Here is an 18280-nt window from a genome sequence, read left to right as displayed (position 1 = left end):
TGATGGGGTCACCACACCATTGTGACTGTTCGGGCTTATTGAACTATTTATTGGATTCCTTGATGTACAGGAAGCATTGGGACAGAAAGGATCGCTGCACGCTAGAATACCCCCTCTAGACAGGAAACACTGAGCACATAGTTATAATACAATGATATTTAAAGCACTACAGAATCATATAAGGCACAACCTGACACCTTTGGGGTCCCATGCCAATGGCGGGCTGATTATATTGCACCCTGGAAGGAACCCATGCATTCTACAGTGGAATATTAGGTGCAGGGTGTGCCGTGTACACGGGCTCCTGAGTCACACCCTTCACCCATTGCTGGCCACCCGCTTGGTTACTTTGCCATATTTCAGAAGAAATCGTCAGAAATTTGGTGTTGATACCATATTTACAAAGATAGTGCTGGAGTGACAGAATGCCGGCACCATATTTCAGGGGCGAATCGGTATGTAATGCTGACAGTCGGGATCTTGGCGGTCAGAATCCAGACGACGGGATCCCGACAGGGTTAACATACCGACACTTGTTGGTCGGTATGATAACCATCCCTCTCTCCCTACCCTAACCTTAGCTCTCCCTCTTTGGTGCCTAACCATAACCCACCCACCCCCTAATGCCTGAGCCTAACCTCCCCCTCCCTGCACCCTAAATCTAATCCTCCTCCCTTAGTGCATAACCCTAAGATAGTTTTCTTAAGCCCCCAAACCATGCTACTTACCTTTCCCAAACCCTGCTACTTACCTTCGGCATCCCGGCTGGATTCTGACCGGCGTCGGTATTCTGGCGCCAGTAATGTAAGCATCGGCATCCCAACTGCTAATAGACATTGGCACACTGGCCATCCCCTGCCTCATAATGCCTCTGGCATCCTAGCTCAACTCTAAATCGCCATGTAAAAATAAAGCTGCCCAGTATGTGTTTGCTCTGTATATAAAGGTAGGCAGTATATTCCCTGCATATATACTATATACACAGACATGCATCTGCCTTTTTGTACTGTATTAGCTGGACTTGCCCCTAACTCTAAATGAGGTCATTAGGGGTCCAGTTGTATAAAGTTTTAGCATAAATGGTTTAGGGGGTCTGGAGGCTTTGAACATGTTATTCCCATTTCTACCCCCCAGAGGTGAAATAATGCTTTAATTAGGGGGTGGTGCCAAGAAGTACTTGGTCGAATGCGCCCAACCCCCCTAAAGGGTTGAGCACATTCGACCAAGTACTTCTTGGCACCACCCCTTGATCTTACTTTTAGAGGAAGGGACAAAGCTCTCCGAATTGCAGCCCTCTCGTTTTCAACCTTAGAGCGCAAGTGTTACTCCAAATAACCCATAATGCTTCAATTACGCTATAGAGGTAATTTATTCCATTGTGGATTCTCTAATAGTTATTTTTCATAGCAGTTAAAATACACAAAACAATGGAACCACTGGGAATTTAGAGCCTAATCTGCAGAACGAGCCCCCAGCTCCTAATGCCAAACATCTGTGAAGCCATTATCTCACCTTTAGTTTCTCCGGGTCCATCTCTTTCGACATCTCTTCCTTCCTCATTTCGGCGATAGTTTTAGGTCCCCGTCTCTCCTTGTGGGCGTTAAACCCCTGACTAGAGAGCAAGTCTTCGAAATTGTTGAGTGGAACCTTCTGTTTGGGGTCTTAAACAACAGAGTAATAAGTTATCACAACTCATCTGCTACATAGTTTCTTCCAGCCCATTGTACTTATAGATTTCTATGCAGAAGCTTTCTTCATACGGCAACTTATAGTTTGGGGCTTAAGGAAAACTCTCTCTTATAAATAGGGTCAATGGTTATGTTATTATTCTTCAAATGTTCATTGAAATATGTAGACATGCATTATTAAAGTAGTACAGTTACTTATAAAGGGATGTAGTTAGGGTTAGGCTGTGGGAAGGGAGACTTAGGGTTAGGCTGCAGGGAGGGGAGAGTTAGGGTTAGGCTGCGGGGGAGGTCGAACAGTTAGGCTGTGGGAGGGGATGGATAGAGTTAGGCTACGGGAGGGGAGAGTTAGGGTTAGGCTGTGGGAGGGGATGGTTAGGGTTAGGCTGCGAGGGAGAGAGGCTGTGTGAGGGGATGGATAGGGTTAGGCTACGGGAGGGGAGAGTTAGGGTTAGGCTGCAGGGAGGAGATGGTTAGGGTTAGGCTGCGAGGGAGGGGGAGTGAGGCTGTGGGAGGGGATGGATAGGGTTAGGCTACGGGAGGGGAGAGTTAGGGTTAGGCTGCAGGGAGGGGATGGTTAGGGTTAGGCTGCGAGGGAGAGAGGCTGTGGGAGGGGATGGATAGGGTTAGGCTACGGGAGGGGAGAGTTAGGGTTAGAAGGGAGGAGATGGTTAGGGTTAGGCTGCGAGGGAGGGGGAGTGAGGCTGTGGGAGGGGATGGATAGGGTTAGGCTACGGGAGGGGAGAGTTAGGGTTAGGCTGCAGGGAGGGGATGGTTAGGGTTAGGCTGCGAGGGAGAGAGGCTGTGGGAGGGGATGGATAGGGTTAGGCTACGGGAGGGGAGAGTTAGGGTTAGGCTGCAGGGAGGAGATGGTTAGGGTTAGGCTGCGAGGGAGAGAGGCTGTGTGAGGGGATGGATAGGGTTAGGCTACGGGAGGGGAGAGTTAGGGTTAGGCTGCAGGGAGGGGATGGTTAAGGTTAGGCTGCGAGGGAGAGAGGCTGTGTGAGGGGATGGATAGGGTTAGGCTACGGGAGGGGAGAGTTAGGGTTAGGCTGCGGGGGAGGTCGAACAGTTAGGCTGTGGGAGGGGATGAATAGGGTTAGGCTACGGGAGGGGAGAGTTAGGGTTAGGCTGCAGGGAGGGGATGGTTAGGGTTAGGCTGCGAGGGAGGGGGAGTGAGGCTGTGGGAGGGGATGAATAGGGTTAGGCTATGGAAAGGTTGAGTTAGGGTTAGGCAGCAGGGAGGGGATGGTTAGGGTTAGGCTGCGAGGGAGAGAGGCTGTGGGAGGGGATGGATAGGGTTAGGCTACGGGAGGGGAGAGTTAGGGTTAGGCTGCAGGGAGGAGATGGTTAGGCTTAGGCTGCGAGGGAGGGGGAGTGAGGCTGTGGGAGGGGATGAATAGGGTTAGGCTATGGGAGGGGAGAGTTAGGGTTAGGCTGCAGGAAGGGGATGGTTAAGGTTAGGCTGCGAGGGAGGGGGAGTGAGGCTGTGGGAGGGGATGGATAGGGTTAGGCTACGGGAGGGGAGAGTTAGGGTTAGGCTGCAGGGAGGGGATGGTTAAGGTTAGGCTGCGAGGGAGGGGGAGTGAGGCTGTGGGAGGGGATGAATAGGGTTAGGCTATGGGAGGGGAGAGTTAGGGTTAGGCAGCAGGGAGGGGATGGTTAGGGTTAGGCTGCGAGGGAGAGAGGCTGTGGGAGGGGATGGATAGGGTTAGGCTACGGGAGGGGAGAGTTAGGGTTAGGCTGCAGGGAGGAGATGGTTAGGGTTAGGCTGCGAGGGAGGGGGAGTGAGGCTGTGGGAGGGGATGAATAGGGTTAGGCTACGGGAGGGGAGAGTTAGGGTTAGGCTGCAGGGAGGGGATGGTTAAAGTTAGGCTGCGAGGGAGGGGGAGTGAGGCTGTGGGAGGGGATGGATAGGGTTAGGCTACGGGAGGGGAGAGTTAGGGTTAGGCTGCGAGGGAGAGAGGCTGTGGGAGGGGATGGATAGGGTTAGGCTACGGGAGGGGAGAGTTAGGGTTAGGCTGCAGGGAGGGTTAGGCTGCGAGGGAGAGAGGTTGTGGGAGGGGATGGATAGGGTTAGGCTATGGGAGGGGAGAGTTAGGGTTAGGCTGCAGGGAGGGGATGGTTAAGGTTAGGCTGCGAGGGAGGGGGAGTGAGGCTGTGGGAGGGGATGGATAGGGTTAGGCTACGGGAGGGGAGAGTTAGGGTTAGGCAGCAGGGAGGGGATGGTTAAGGTTAGGCTGCGAGGGAGGGGGAGAGAGGCTGTGGGAGGGGATGGATAGGGTTAGGCTACGGGAGGGGAGAGTTAGGGTTAGGCAGCAGGGAGGGGATGGTTAAGGTTAGGCTGCGAGGGAGGGGGAGTGAGGCTGTGGGAGGGGATGGATAGGGTTAGGCTACGGGAGGGGAGAGTTAGGGTTAGGCTACGGGAGGGGAGAGTTAAGGTTAGGCTGCAGGGAGGGGATGGTTAGGGGTAGGCTGCGGGGCGGAGTTAGGCTGCGGGAAGGGAGACTTAGGGTTAGGCTGCGGGGGAGGGGGAGTGAGGCTGTGGGAGGGAATGGTTAGGGTTAGGCTGCGGGGGGGAGTTAGGCTGCGGGAAGGGATACTTAGGGATAGGCGGTGGGAGGGGAGAGTTAGGGTTAGGCTGTGGGGGGGAGAGTTAGGGTTAGGCTGCGGGAAGGGAGACTTAGGGTTAGGCGGCGGGAGGGGAGAGTTAGGGTTAGGCTGCGGAGGGGGAGTTAGGGTTAGGCTTCGGAGGGGATGGTTAGGTTTAGACTGCGGGAAAGGTAGGTTTGGGAAAGGCTGCGGGAGGGGAGAGTTAGGGTTAGGCTGCGGAGGGGGAGTTAGGGTTAGGCTTCGGAGGGGATGGTTAGGTTTAGACTGCGAGAAAGGTAGGTTTGGGTAAGGCTGCGGGAGGGGAGAGTTAGGGTTAGGCTGCGGAGGGGATGGTTAGGTTTAGACTGCGGGAGGGAAAAGTTAGGGTTAGGCTGCGGGGGGGGGGTGGAAAGTTAGGCTGTCGGAGGGGATGGTTAGGCTGCGGGAAAAGTAGGTTTGGGTGAGGCTGCGGGAGGGGAGAGTTAGGGTTAGGCTGCGGAGGAGGAGTTAGGATGTGGGAGGGGGAGTTAGGCTGTGGGAGGGGATGGTTAGGGTTAGACTGCGGAAGGGGAGAGTTAGGGATAGGCTGCGGGAGGGGGGGGGAGGTAGGGAGTGGGTGGGGATGGTTAGGGTTAGGCTGCGGAAAAGGTAGGTTTGGGTGAGGCTGCGGGAGGGGAGAGTTAGGGTTAGGCTGCGGAGGGGGAGTTAGGCTGTGGGAGGGGGAGTTAGGCTGTGGGAGGGGATGGTTAGGGTTAGACTGCGGGAGGGGAGAGTTTGGGATAGGCTGCGGAGTGGGAGTTAGGCTGTGGGAGGGGGAGTTAGGCTGTGGGAGGGGATGGTTAGGGTTAGACTGCGGGAGGGGAGAGTTAGGGTTAGGCTGCGGAGGGGGAGTTAGGTTGTGGGAGGGGGAGTTAGGCTGTGGGAGGGGATGGTTAGGGTTAGACTGCGGGAGGGGATGGTTAGGGTTAGGCTGCGGAGGGGGAGTTAGGCTGTGGGAGGGGGAGTTAGGCTGTGGGAGGGGGAGTTAGGCTGTGGGAGGGGATGGTTAGGGTTAGACTGCGGGAGGGGAGAGTTAGGGTTAGGCTGCGGAGGGGGAGTTAGGCTGTGGGAGGGGGAGTTAGGCTGTGGGAGGGGATGGTTAGGGTTAGACTGCGGGAGGGGAGAGTTAGTGATAGGCTGCGGGGGGGGGAGAGTTAGGCTGTGGGTGGGGATTTATAGGGTTAGGCTGCAGGAAGGGTAGGTTAGGGTGAGGGGGATGGTTAGGGTTATGATACTTACCTAATTCTGTCGGGATTCTGACTGTCGGGATACCGCTGTTGGTATTTTGGCCGCCAGCATCCCGACCGCCAGATTTCCGTACCCATCCCCTTATCAGTGGGGCATCTGACAGACATGGGTGTAGACTGGTTTGCTTAACAATAAGTAGTCTATAATACATACGAGTATCCATTTCAAGAGAATGACATTATAGCATAATGTTCAGTTAAAGCACATAGAAAATGAAAGGGGTCTATCGGTGGTCACCGCCTGCGCCTAGATAGGTGTTATGTAGGAGGTAAAGGTCTATCGGTGGTCACCCGCCTGCGCTTAGATAGGTGTTATGTAGGAGGGAGAGGTCTATCGGTTGGCACCCAACTGCGCTTAGACAGGTGTTATGTAGGAGGGAAAGGTCTATTGGTGGTCACACGCCTGCACCTGGAGAAGAGGTATGTAGGAGGGAAAGGTCTATTGGTGGTCACACGCCTGCACCTGGAGAGGTGGTATGTAGGAGGGAAAGGTCTATTGGTGGACACCGGCCTGCGCCTAGAGAGGTGGTATGTAGGAGGGAAAGGTCTATCAGTGGTCACCTGCCTGCGCCTAGATAGGTGGTATGTAGGAGGGAAAGGTCTATTGGTGGTCACACGCCTGCACCTGGAGAGGTAGTATGTAGGAGGGAAAAGTCTATCGGTGGTCACCCGCCTGCGCCTGGAGAGGTGGTATGTAGGAGGGAATCGGTATGAAATGGCCGGCAGTTCGATTCCCGGCAGCGCCTGGCCGACCACAGTAGAGTTCCCGGCAGCAGAAGCCCGACAGCGCTGGAAATCCCGATCGTCGATAGGTAAGCATTGACTAACCTAACCCCCTAACCCTCCTTAGGGAAGCCTAACCCTAACCTCCCCCCCAAATGCATAACCCTATTCCCCCCTCTAAGTGCCTAACCATAACCCCCCCTTCCCCGCTGCCTAAACCTCCCCTGGGGGGTGCCTAACCTAACCCTCCCTCCCCCTAGCCTAACCCTAACCCTCCCGGGGGGGTGCCTAACCCTAAGTACCCCCCGGGTGCCCTAAACCTAACCCTCCCCCCAGCAGATGTCCGCTCGCGGCGCCCGGCGTTGGGGAAATGTCAGGTGTCTACATCTAGACGCCCAGCATTTCACCCTCACCGGGATATGACAGTCGGGAAGCCGGCTGCCGGTATTAAGACTGCCGGCTTCCCGAATGTATACCTGTAGGGGGGAAAGGTCTATTGGTGGTCACACGCCCGCTCCTGGAGAGGTGGTATGTAGGAGGGAAAGGTCTATCGTGGTCACCTGCCTGCGCCTGGAGACACCCTCATAAGACAGGCCGTCTTCGTGCGTGCTCTAAGCCCTCTCCCTGTCATTACATTTTTAATACACTTCTTCCTGCGTGCGCCTGAAATTACAACCGCGACTTTGCACGGACGCAATCGGGACACAGGAGCAGTAGCAAAAAAAAAAAAAAAAATCGCTCCACTACGCTTGACATCGGCAGATCGTAAACTGCTGAACCAGACCCAAAGTGCGCTGTAATGTAGCCCTAGTACAGTAAAGGCGCGCAGCTCGTGCTGACCAGAACAAACTTTTTTCCATGTTATTATTGTAGAGCAATTTACTGCACTGTATGTACAATAATATCTCTACCATCTCTGCATCTGTGTGTCTAATGTTCGTTTCCTGCGACGTGCAACATGAAGGAAAATTGTGTTCCATTAAAAGTGCAGGATGAGCGTGAAGACTGCTAGCTCTAAGCTGGAGCAAAATTCAAGGCCGATTGCGGTAGTAAAATGTGCGCGGGCCCCTCCTGACAGCCAGGATTGCCCCTAAAATGTGTTCTCTCCAACCCTTTATCTTATATCACCCCGCTAAAGGTTTTCATTTCATATATTGGGGGCAATTCAGTAGTGCCCACAGGCAGCTCTGCAATTCCATCCGTGCAAATATGCAAATGCGGCAAAAGGTGTATGATACCCCCTGTATGACACCCCCTGTATGACACCCCCTGTATGACACTCCCCTGCTGCATCTGCGATCCCAGCACTGCGACCACGGTTACAGGCTGGCATAACCATCGCGACCATCGGTAAGCCTCAGGTAACTCAGGCTGGCCGGCTTGCGAGGCCAGGAAACTGCGTCCGAGTACGCAGACTCTGGCTTTGACGCTCCCGGAAAACGGGCAAAACACGCCCCCGTTTCCAGGAACGCCGGCCATCACCGCACTGCCCCGAAAATACCTCTGCCTGTCAATCAAGCACAGGCATAGCAGGGACTGCGTGCGATCACACAGGAACCGTTCTGCAAGACGGTTCCTACACATGCGCTGATTAACGATAATCGGGAATCTGCGTTGAATCAGCCCCACTGCCTCCAATAGGTACACTTGTACTGATTGCCCCGAGGCGGTGAGTGTGTTAACTGTATCTATTGGCTACTATAACTTCCAATTAGACAAGACTGACAAACATAGGGCCTTATTCAGGTTGGTTCGCAAGGCTGCATTCGCACGCAGCTGATCGATGTTTGCGTACTGCACATGCACGTGCGCGAACAGGCCGCTACGATCAGGAAGTGATCGCAGCAAGCACGCAGTCCCATCTCATAGTGATTGACAGGAAGTGACTGTTTGGGGGTGGAGTGGAGGGGTGGTGCCCGTGCGTTTGAACGCTGTTACAGGGGCGTGCATAAATAAGCCCCTGCGATTGTATACGCTGGCAGAGATCTAGATGGTGACAAGAAATTTAGCAGTTTGTGCGGCAGTCAGGTCAACCACAACTGTGCGAATGGTTCCGATGTTACACGATGTTACCGATGTTTTAGCTGACTTGCGGATGCATGTCATGGGAAGTGGGCGGCTTTATACAGTGATGGGCGTCTTCGCATAGGACCAATCCAATCAGTCGGGTCAGTGTAAAATCGTTTCCATTTCGGAACCTTTAAAACCTCTTTGAACTGTTTGAAACACATCCCAGGAAAATGACACATTCGGCACCGATCACATGAAGGCGCCAGTAGCCTTTACTATTCGGGAAAACGGTATCACTCACCAGGAGCGGCCGCGTTTTTCCCTTTCTCGTTCTGTCCGCTGTTGGCAGGAGAGAAGCTGATGTTGTAGTTGGGCCTGTTTTGTGGTGACGAGTGTGGGACGTTTTGCTGCGGTTTGGAATGCGGCTGCCAGGCGTAACCTGCGTTCGGCTGCCAATTGGCCCCTCCCACGTGCTGCGGGGATGGCTTCTGTGGTGACCCCACAGGAGGGAATCCCCCGCTACTACCTGTAGGAGTTGTCGGCTTACTTGCAAATGAGGAACCACCTAGAACAGAGACATTTACAGACCATAAACAGCATTCTGCATTAGCTCAACCCCATTAATTAGGACAGTATAATGTGCAGGGTCACTGTTATTGTGTTATGTGTAGGGATCACTTCCAGTATAATGTGCAGGGTCACTGTTATTGTGTTATGTGTAGGGATCACTTCCAGTATAACGTGCAGGATCACTGTTATTGTGTTATGTGTAGGGATCACTTCCAGTATAACGTGCAGGATCACTGTTATTGTGTTATGTGTAGTGATCACTTCCAGTATAACGTGCAGGGTCACTGTTATTGTGTTATGTGTAGTGATCACTTCCAGTATAACGTGCAGGGTCACTGTTATTGTGTTATGTGTAGGGATCACTTCCAGTATAACGTGCAGGGCCACTGTTATTGTGTTATGTGTAGGGATCACTTCCAGTATAACGTGCAGGGCCACTGTTATTGTGTTATGTGTAGGGATCACTTCCAGTATAACGTGCAGGGTCACTGTTATTGTGTTATGTGCAGGGATCACTTCCAGTATAATGTACAGGGCCACTGTTATTGTGTTATGTGTAGGGATCACTTCCAGTATAACGTGCAGGGTCACTGTTATTGTGTTATGTGTAGTGATCACTTCCAGTATAATGTGCAGGGTCACTACTATTGTACTATGTGTAGGGATCACTTCCAGTATAACATGCAGGGCCACTGTTATTGTGTTATGTGTAGGGATCACTTCCAGTATAATGTGCAGGGTCACTGTTATTGTGTTATGTGTAGGGATCACTTCCAGTATAATGTGCAGGGTCACTGTTATTGTGCTATGTGTAGGGATCACTTCCAGTATAATGTAGAGGGTCACTGTTATTGTGTTATGTGTAGGGATCACTTCCAGTATAATGTGCAGGGTCACTATTATTGTGCTATGTGTAGGGATCACTTCCAGTATAATGTGCAGGATCACTGTTATTGTGTTATGTGTAGGGATCACTTCCAGTATAATGTGCAGGGTCACTGTTATTGTGTTATGTGTAGGGATCACTTCCAGTATAACGTGCAGGGCTACTGTTATTGTGTTATGTGTTGGGATCACTTCCAGTATAATGTGCAGGGTTATCTGTTATTGTGTTATGTGTAGTGATCACTTCCAGTATAATGTGCAGGGTTATCTGTTATTGTGTTATGTGTAGTGATCACTTCCAGTATAATGTGCAGGGTCACTACTATTGTACTATGTGTAGGGATCACTTCCAGTATAACATGCAGGGCCACTGTTAATGTGTTATGTGTAGGGATCACTTCCAGTATAATGTGCAGGGTCACTGTTATTGTGTTATGTGTAGGGATCACTTCCAGTATAATGTGCAGGGTCACTGTTATTGTGCTATGTGTAGGGATCACTTCCAGTATAATGTAGAGGGTCACTGTTATTGTGTTATGTGTAGGGATCACTTCCAGTATAATGTGCAGGGTCACTATTATTGTGCTATGTGTAGGGATCACTTCCAGTATAATGTGCAGGGTCACTATTATTGTGCTATGTGTAGGGATCACTTCCAGTATAACGTGCAGGACTACTGTTATTGTGTTATGTGTAGGGATCACTTCCAGTATAATGTGCAGGGTCACTATTATTGTGCTATGTGTAGGGATCACTTCCAGTATAATGTGCAGGGTCACTATTATTGTGCTATGTGTAGGGATCACTTCCAGTATAATGTGCAGGGTCACTGTTATAGTGTTATGTGTAGGGATCACTTCCAGTATAATGTGCAGGGTGACTATTATTGTGCTATGTGTAGGGATCACTTCCAGTATAATGTGCAGGGTCACTGTTATTGTGCTATGTGTAGGCATTTGGCATAAAAAGAGGAACTAAGGTTACCAGTAAGGTTTGTACCCAGAGTTCCGAGGTCGGCAAACGGATGCAGGCTCTGTGGCTTGGACTGGTGCAGCGGGGTACCATGTGGTGAGCCGGTGGGACTGGTAGCGGCTGATTTGCTTCCCACCCTTAGACCACCTGTGAACGGTAGAATCACATTGATAGAGAGATCACATTACGCACAATCTGATTTTCAGACACATCCTAGTATGTCATGGCACAGGTAACGGAGGCATATTCACAGGGCCGGCTCCAGGCACGTTTCTTGGGGCGCCGAGGTCTGGCTGGAGAAGTTCTCTCTCCGCCCTCCACCCATCTGCTACTGTAAGCACCGGCCATGCCTATGCAGAGTGGATATTATGGCTGTTTGTAGCATGAGCTTATTGAGCAGGGATATAGGGAAGAGTCTGCATTAAACTACTCACTGAGCCCATGCCAGTTATGCTCATGGACGGCAGCACCATGCTGCGCGGGCACCAGAAGCTGCTGACCACCCAATCTTTTGTACTGTGATTGGAAGTCCGGCTGTAGGGGTGCGTCATGATTCCTTATGTACAGTATTCAACTCCGCCAGGTGGTACTGAACACTCCACCATCAGTGCACCATCAGTGCACCACCGACACTTGCAGTACTTCTTTCTGAACTCTGGCTAAACATGGCCTCTATGGCTGCGGCTCTGCGTTTGCGAATAAAGCAGCGTTAACTGATACACCTGTGACACTTCCATAACACCACGATGAGGCGCCCTTTTTTTCCCCGCACACTTCAGGCTCCTTTCCAGACACCGGCCAGGAACACTCATGGTTTTGCCTGGCCGGTTCTAATGCCAGTGCATTTCTCGTACACTCGGGAACGCATGTGCCGTAGGGTTTTTTTAGCACTACGCCCATCTCTGAATTAGGTTCTTAAAATGCTACTAAATTAAAAAACACACGCATATGTAAAGAGCTTCCACAGCCATGGGGTTGAATACTTTTGCAAGCACCATTTTTCAGTTTTTAGATTAAGAAAAGAGAATACAATCTGCAGAAAAATAATTAATTTGAAAATTGACTCTAAGATCCGACTTGTTTGCAATAAATATATGATCTGTGTCAATCTGGGCGAAATTTGTAATACAGACAAATCTGTTACTTTTTGGGGTGTTGAATACTTCTGCAAAGCCACTCTATGGAAGTCTATACAGATGTAGCCTTACCTACTGACGTTCGGTGCGACTGAGACCCTTTCTCTTTACATTTCTCGTCTTATTCGCATCGCTGACGCAGCGGAAATCCGCTCACAGTGTACCGGAGACGCCGGGCTGCGCCTTTATCAGCACAGGAATTGGTTTTACACACGTACAAAGTCGCAGCTGAAGCACAACGGTACTCGGTGTGAGGAAAATCACAGCTATGCGAGCGTCCAAGAGGCCGCTCCAAATTTAGGTAGCCCGGCCCTGATTCAGAGCGAGCGCTCTGGTCAGAGCGCCCGGCTCTGAATCAGGCCCTTAGTTTAGTACGGGATAAGTCATTTATCACTTTCACATGTAGGAGAAGATGCCTCATGTATGGAGCATCTGAGCCCACAGAGCTGGAAAGGACTCAGGGCCGGCTTCAGCGCTGCACAAAAAAGCGCAGGCATCATCGTCTATTGGCGATCACCCGTCTGCGACTTTATGCAAATGTTGCTACAAACTCCTCCCCTCGTGTACAGCCTTGCGGCCGAATGGACTTAGATGCCAGCTCTTAGTGCCCGTGCACGCTGTAATACCGATTGGTGCGTCCTCATACACCGCCACCGGCTGCACCATCGAAACTTGCACCAGCCCTACGGCAGGTAGTGTCTCCGTCTGACCATGGCCTCCTGTGCTTGTGCGTCTGTGTACGTGGCCGCTATCACTGACGCGCACACGGCCCTCCCATGATACGCCCACTGAACGGACCATTTTTACATGCACTACTAGCCACCGCCCAGTCACGTCCATCACTTTTTCGCTACATTTCTGACACCATTTGACCTGATCGTACTTTGGGCGTGATTCAGCAAGGATCGCAAGTAAGCGATTGCACGTTCCTGGCCGCTGCGAGAATATGCTAATGAATGCATACGCACGGCAATCGCAACACAAGATGCAGACGCCCAGCGCTACATAAAGCCAGCCCACTTCCCTTTACTCTAGGCTTGATCAGTACGCAGGCTAGCGAAAACATCGGTAACATCGAGAACCATTGAAACCATACACACAACTGTGGTAGCCCTGACCTGCCGCAGGATTGTGGCAACTTCCTGTGTACATCGCCGCCGCATGAGCTTAATTATGCACGCCACTGTAACGCCGTTCAAACACACAGGCACGCCTATGTCCACCGCCTGTCCCCCCCGACACCACCCACAAACGGCACTTACTGTCAATCAACACAGGGGGTCTCTCCATGCTAACTGCGTATGCCGCGCGATCCCTTACTTAATTGCAATGACTGGCTCGCGCACGCGCATTGAGACGCACATGCATGCGCAGAGACGTAACATCGGCCAACTGCAAGCGAATTCTTACTTGCGATCCTTGCTGAATCAAGCCCTTTGTGCGCACAGTCTAAGTAACGCATGCGCCATAGGCGTTTTTCAAAAACGTTTGCGCGTGCGTGTTTGCAAAAAAGTGCTCAACTATGTGAACATCGCCACTGAGTGCGAGGCGCCTGCAGCTCGGAATCAGGCGCTCATTGTGAAGCTGCGATATGCGGTTTTTACCTTGTGCAGAGCTTCCCCAGTCCCAGGTTCCGGATAAGTCGGGCTGGATGGAGACAGACGGGGGAGCTGGTGGAAGGAGACACAATGATATAGAATAAGTTCCCAGCCCTGGATGAGATGCTCCAGTCACGGGTTAACAGCACAGCCAATACAACAGCTCAGGGAACGTATTCCTGGCGCTATTCAACATTGCATTTAATTGATTCCTCTCATAGAGATCGTAATCTCCACATGGGGCAGGAACCAATCAGCTGCTGTCATTTTTCACAGCCTTTAAAATATAAATTATGCTGGGTGCACACTGGCTGACATATTGTATTATGTAATCCACCCTCCCTATACCATGCTATGGTCACTGTATATGCATAATCGCCCATACATAAGATCTCTCACCATGGCGACACCTTACCAATGTTAAACGGATCCACGTGGACTGGTGGGGTCGGTGACGGGCTTCTTGTGGCCTGCAGGAATGTTTCTCCAGTGGTGGCATTTGAAGCACTGAGGAAAGAGCCAAGCAAGTCCTGAGCCGGCTGTTTCGGACTTGATCCAAATGGATCAAATGTGGAAGCTGTAAGCAGTAAAGAGTATTCGTCACTTAAAAACTGCGCCTGGTCCTAAGCGAACGTATCACCTCTACACAGTCAGCCATATTGTGGTTGGAATCAGTAGCCAGCATATTCGTCAATATTGATGCTTGGCGTAGTGATTAGCATTAATGCCTCACAGCGCTGAGGTCTTGGGTTCGATTCCCACAAAAGCAGCATCAGTGTGGAGTTTGTATGTTCACCCATGTTTGCGTGGGATTCCCCCTCCCCGCACTCCAAAAAACATACTGTTAGGTTAACTGGCTGCTGAGAAAAAACCTGTGTGTGAGCATGTGGTAGGGAATATAGGGCCTGATTCAGAGCCGCTCGTAACCGGCCGCTCGTTCGTTCCTACCGATGTTCGCACAACTGCGCATGCGTACGGATTTTAATACGCATGCGCGAACCAGTCAGTGCGGACGAAAATCGTGTGCTCGCTAAATAGCGAATGCCTGCTATTTTGAGTGATAGCATGAGGCGTTTGTGGGTGGTAACAGGGGAAGGTGCTTGAAAACGGGGAGTGGTGATCCGAACGCAGGCATGCTTAAAGGTCAAAACGGGCGTTTTAAGGGTGTGCATAATTAACAAAGCAGCGTCATCGGCCACGTCACTTGGTTGTCTTTTAGCCTGAACTGCTCACATGATTGCGGTAGGAAAATCCAACCACAAGAATAGCGAGCAGTTCAGACGCCTTTCGAAGTACTCGATTAATCTAATAAATAGCGGAGATGATGTATGATGCGAGCGGCCAGGGGGCGTTTTTTTCAAAATTACGTTCGCATGTTTTGTTCGCTCGTTCAGACATAGAGGCGTGAACAGACCGCAAAGAGCGAACGGTTCATTTAAATACACAGCCCCTTTTTCTGAACGAGCGAGCGCAAATAGCGTCCGGCTCTGAATCAGGCCCTTAGAGTGTAAGCTCCACTGGGCAGGGACTGCTGAGAATGACTGAAATATTCTCTGTAAAGCGCTGTGTAATATGTGTGCGCTAAATAAATAACTGTTGATAATTTACTAAAATAATATATTGATAACCTGCATTCTCATTAATACTGGCTCAGGAGCTCATTCAGACCCGATTGCTAGATGCGATCGCTCGCTCCCGGCAAACTCGGCTAAGTGACGTCAAGGCATCCGCTCGCAGGACAAGTCATAAGCACACCTACTATGTCTTGGCAAGCGATCACTTTGTGTATATATACGCCCAATAGCGTGTCTAGAGACACCCACTAGCGCACGTCATCTCCAGGAAGTGTGTATAAACATTGGTACATCGAGGACCATCGGAAGCGATCGCAGCACTTGTGGTAGACTCTACCCACCCGCAAGCACTGCGACCAGTTCAGTGTAAAAACCAACCAAGTGACGTATACTCTGACGCTTCTTTGCTAATGATGCACACCCACAACACTCCGTTTTGACGCCCACACACGCCTGCGTCCACAGCACCACTCCCCCGTTCACAAGCACCTTCCCCTGTTACCACCCACAAACACCATATTCTGTCCCTCAACGTAGCGGGCGGTCTGTGTACAACGAGTGGGCGATTTCCCCTTGCAAAGACTGGCTTGCGTACGCGCACTGCGAATTATACACATGCGCAGACTGGAGACTATCGGTCAGTGCAAGCGGCCGCATCCTAGCGAGCAGGTCTGAACCAGGTCCTCAGTCCGCAATATAGACAATACCGTTAACATTCGGTACACATAATGAGCCTGATTCAGAGCTGGACGCTATTTGCGGACGGTCGTTCTGAAAAAGGGGCCGGCTATTTAAATTAAACGCTCGCTCTTTGCGGTCTGTGGACGCCTCTATGTCTGAGCGAGCGTCCGAAAAATGCGCTCGCTATTTTCTAAAGACGCCCCTTTTCCGTTCGCATCATACGTCATCTCCGCTATTTATTAGATTAATCGGGAACATCGAAAGGCATCTGAACTGCTCGCTATTCTTGTGGTAGGATTTACTTGCCGCTATCACTGCGAGCAGTTCAGGCTAAAAGACAACCAAGTGACGTGGTCGATGACGCTGCTTTGTTAATTATGCACACCCGTAAAACGCCGTTTTGACCGTTTGGCACGCCTGCGTTCAGATCTCCACTCCCCCGTTTTCAAGCACCTTCCCGTTACCACCCACAAACGCCTCATTCTGTCACTCAAATTAGCAGCCCCTCGTTGTTTTACGAGCGCACGATTTCCGACCGCAATGACTGGTTGGCGCATGCACATTACGACCCATACGCATGCGCAGTTGTGCGAACATCGCTCGGAGCGAACGAGCGGCCGCTTACGAGCGGCTCTGAATCAGGCCCAATGCTCATGCAGGTTACAATGGCGTCACCCAATCAATAGCAATTAATAAAACATAAAATAAAACATCCAACTTAGGGGCTGATTCATTACGGATCACAACTGCGATTGCAATAGCGATTACGCACGCAATCTCACTGCAATGATATGCTAATCCTCCGCGGTCGCCATGCCGTCGCAGCACAACATAAGGACGCCCACCTTACCTTACACACATCTGTAATACTTAGCAAGACTGCTAAACCATCGGTACCATCGCAGCCTCACGCACACTTGCACAAGCTCTGCCCTTACTCAGGAATTGCTAACCTCATCGCACGCAGTGAAAGCCCAAACTGCGTATGGCATCGCAATGGATAATTTATGCACGCCCCTGAAACAGCGTTCAAACGTCCTGACACGCCTGAAACTTGGAATAATCAGAGATACTATAACATGGAACGGCTTTACACATTATCAGTGGTTTCACCTATATTGCACCAGTGACTGTGTGAGACTGTTTTATGTTACATGCTGTTTGTCTGTCCTCTTACCATTTAATTCACATTATTTTTCACAAGAGTATGCATCACAGTTATTATATAGGCAGACTTTAAGATCCTAATACAGGATCACTGGAATCTGACTACATTACCTTGTGTTTTTTATTGGAGTAATATCTTTTACATATATACTGTATATTGTGACAAAACACTGGAAAGGTTATATATATACCCCTAGTTTTTAACTTCTGTCTGGTAGACAGAAGCCGAGAAGCAGCCTTGATTGCCAGACCACATGTGAGAGGCTGATAAAGGGTGTGTCAGTCTTTGTAGTTAGTCTCTCACTGCCCGGGGAACAGGTCAGAGGCCTGTTGAGAAACATTGATTACTGAATGCAAGTGCTGTGCTGCAGACTTCTGTTTTGCATGAAATACGTTAGGTCCCTCCACTCTTATGGAGGAAGTCATTTTGTTTAGTTAGAGCGGGACAAGCCAGGATTTTTATTTTATGATTTGTCTATTTTTGTGCTTCTAATAAAACTAGCTGTGGATACTTGTACCAAAGCTCTAATTCACACACACATACACAAATAATTTGTAGGTACCTTCTCCTATCTTCGGAGACTGGGATGGAGAAGGGGAGGCCGCAGATCGCCGCGGCGTTGAGTGAGCAGAACCCATCCCTCCTGTCTGGTACAGGGCATCTCCTTGTGCCTGAGATGCCCCAAATAGGTCTTGGAGGAGATCTGAGTTTGAGGGGGGTGGTTTGGGCTGCGACGGTGAAGCGGTATTCACCGAGCTTCCATCTAGAAACAGCAGATCGGCATCCTCCGGAGGTGCTGGAAGCGAGGGCTCGACCTTTTTGTGCTTTGGGGTTCCGTGGTGCTTTTCCCCACTGGTGTTACTGTGCTGGCTGGAGAGAGACAGGAGTTCGTCGTCCGAGGGCTCACTCTCCTCGTGAACCAGGGCAGTGCGGTCTTCCGCGCCAGGCTTCTCCAACTTCTGGTCTAAGAAATCAAAGCACATGTGGAGGCAGAACATTCACTGATCAGATCTCTCAGCGAAATGGGATTTAAAACAATAAAACACATATTTAGCTTCCTAGAGTGATAAAAGTTATTAGCGCCAGCTATTTTATAGGTAAGCTGACGCTCCCTCGCCTCCTAATATATAGTGAGTCAGGATGGTGAAAGTTTTAAGTTTTACCAGTCTATGCACTGAGTAGGATGGGACCTTTATGAGGTCAGCGGAAAGGTGTATGATGTCATATGGTTGGAGCAACCAGCTTAAGGAGATGTCTCAAGCCTTCTAGAGAGTGGACAAGTAGTGAAGTTGCATAGCAATCAATCAACTTCTAGCTAGCAATTACCAAGTACATAATATAAAATGGTAGGTAGATTCAGATTGGTTGATACTGTATGGACAACGTCTCCCACTTGCCCA

The 18280-nt window shown here is 50.7% G+C and overlaps 1 protein-coding gene across 2 annotated transcripts in view; it reads right to left on the bottom strand.

The window, feature by feature from the left end:
- DNAJC6 (DnaJ heat shock protein family (Hsp40) member C6) overlaps nt 1–18280 on the bottom strand; it is a 193437-nt gene that overhangs the window by 9238 nt on the left and 165919 nt on the right. For both annotated transcript variants that reach the window (XM_088442378.1, XM_088442377.1), the window contains exons 12-17: nt 17443–17844; nt 13873–14034; nt 13464–13529; nt 10736–10870; nt 8598–8861; nt 1513–1661 (exon numbers count right to left, since the gene is read on the bottom strand). In XM_088442378.1, coding sequence (XP_088298504.1) covers nt 1513–1661; nt 8598–8861; nt 10736–10870; nt 13464–13529; nt 13873–14034; nt 17443–17844 — 1178 coding nt within the window. The remainder of the gene's footprint in view (nt 1–1512; nt 1662–8597; nt 8862–10735; nt 10871–13463; nt 13530–13872; nt 14035–17442; nt 17845–18280) is intronic.

The sequence above is a fragment of the Taudactylus pleione genome, unplaced genomic scaffold (genome assembly GCF_031769625.1).
Source record: "Taudactylus pleione unplaced genomic scaffold, aTauple2 ptg000310l, whole genome shotgun sequence".
Taxonomy (NCBI): domain Eukaryota; kingdom Metazoa; phylum Chordata; class Amphibia; order Anura; family Myobatrachidae; genus Taudactylus; species Taudactylus pleione.
This window is presented reverse-complemented; position numbering and strand designations above follow the sequence as displayed.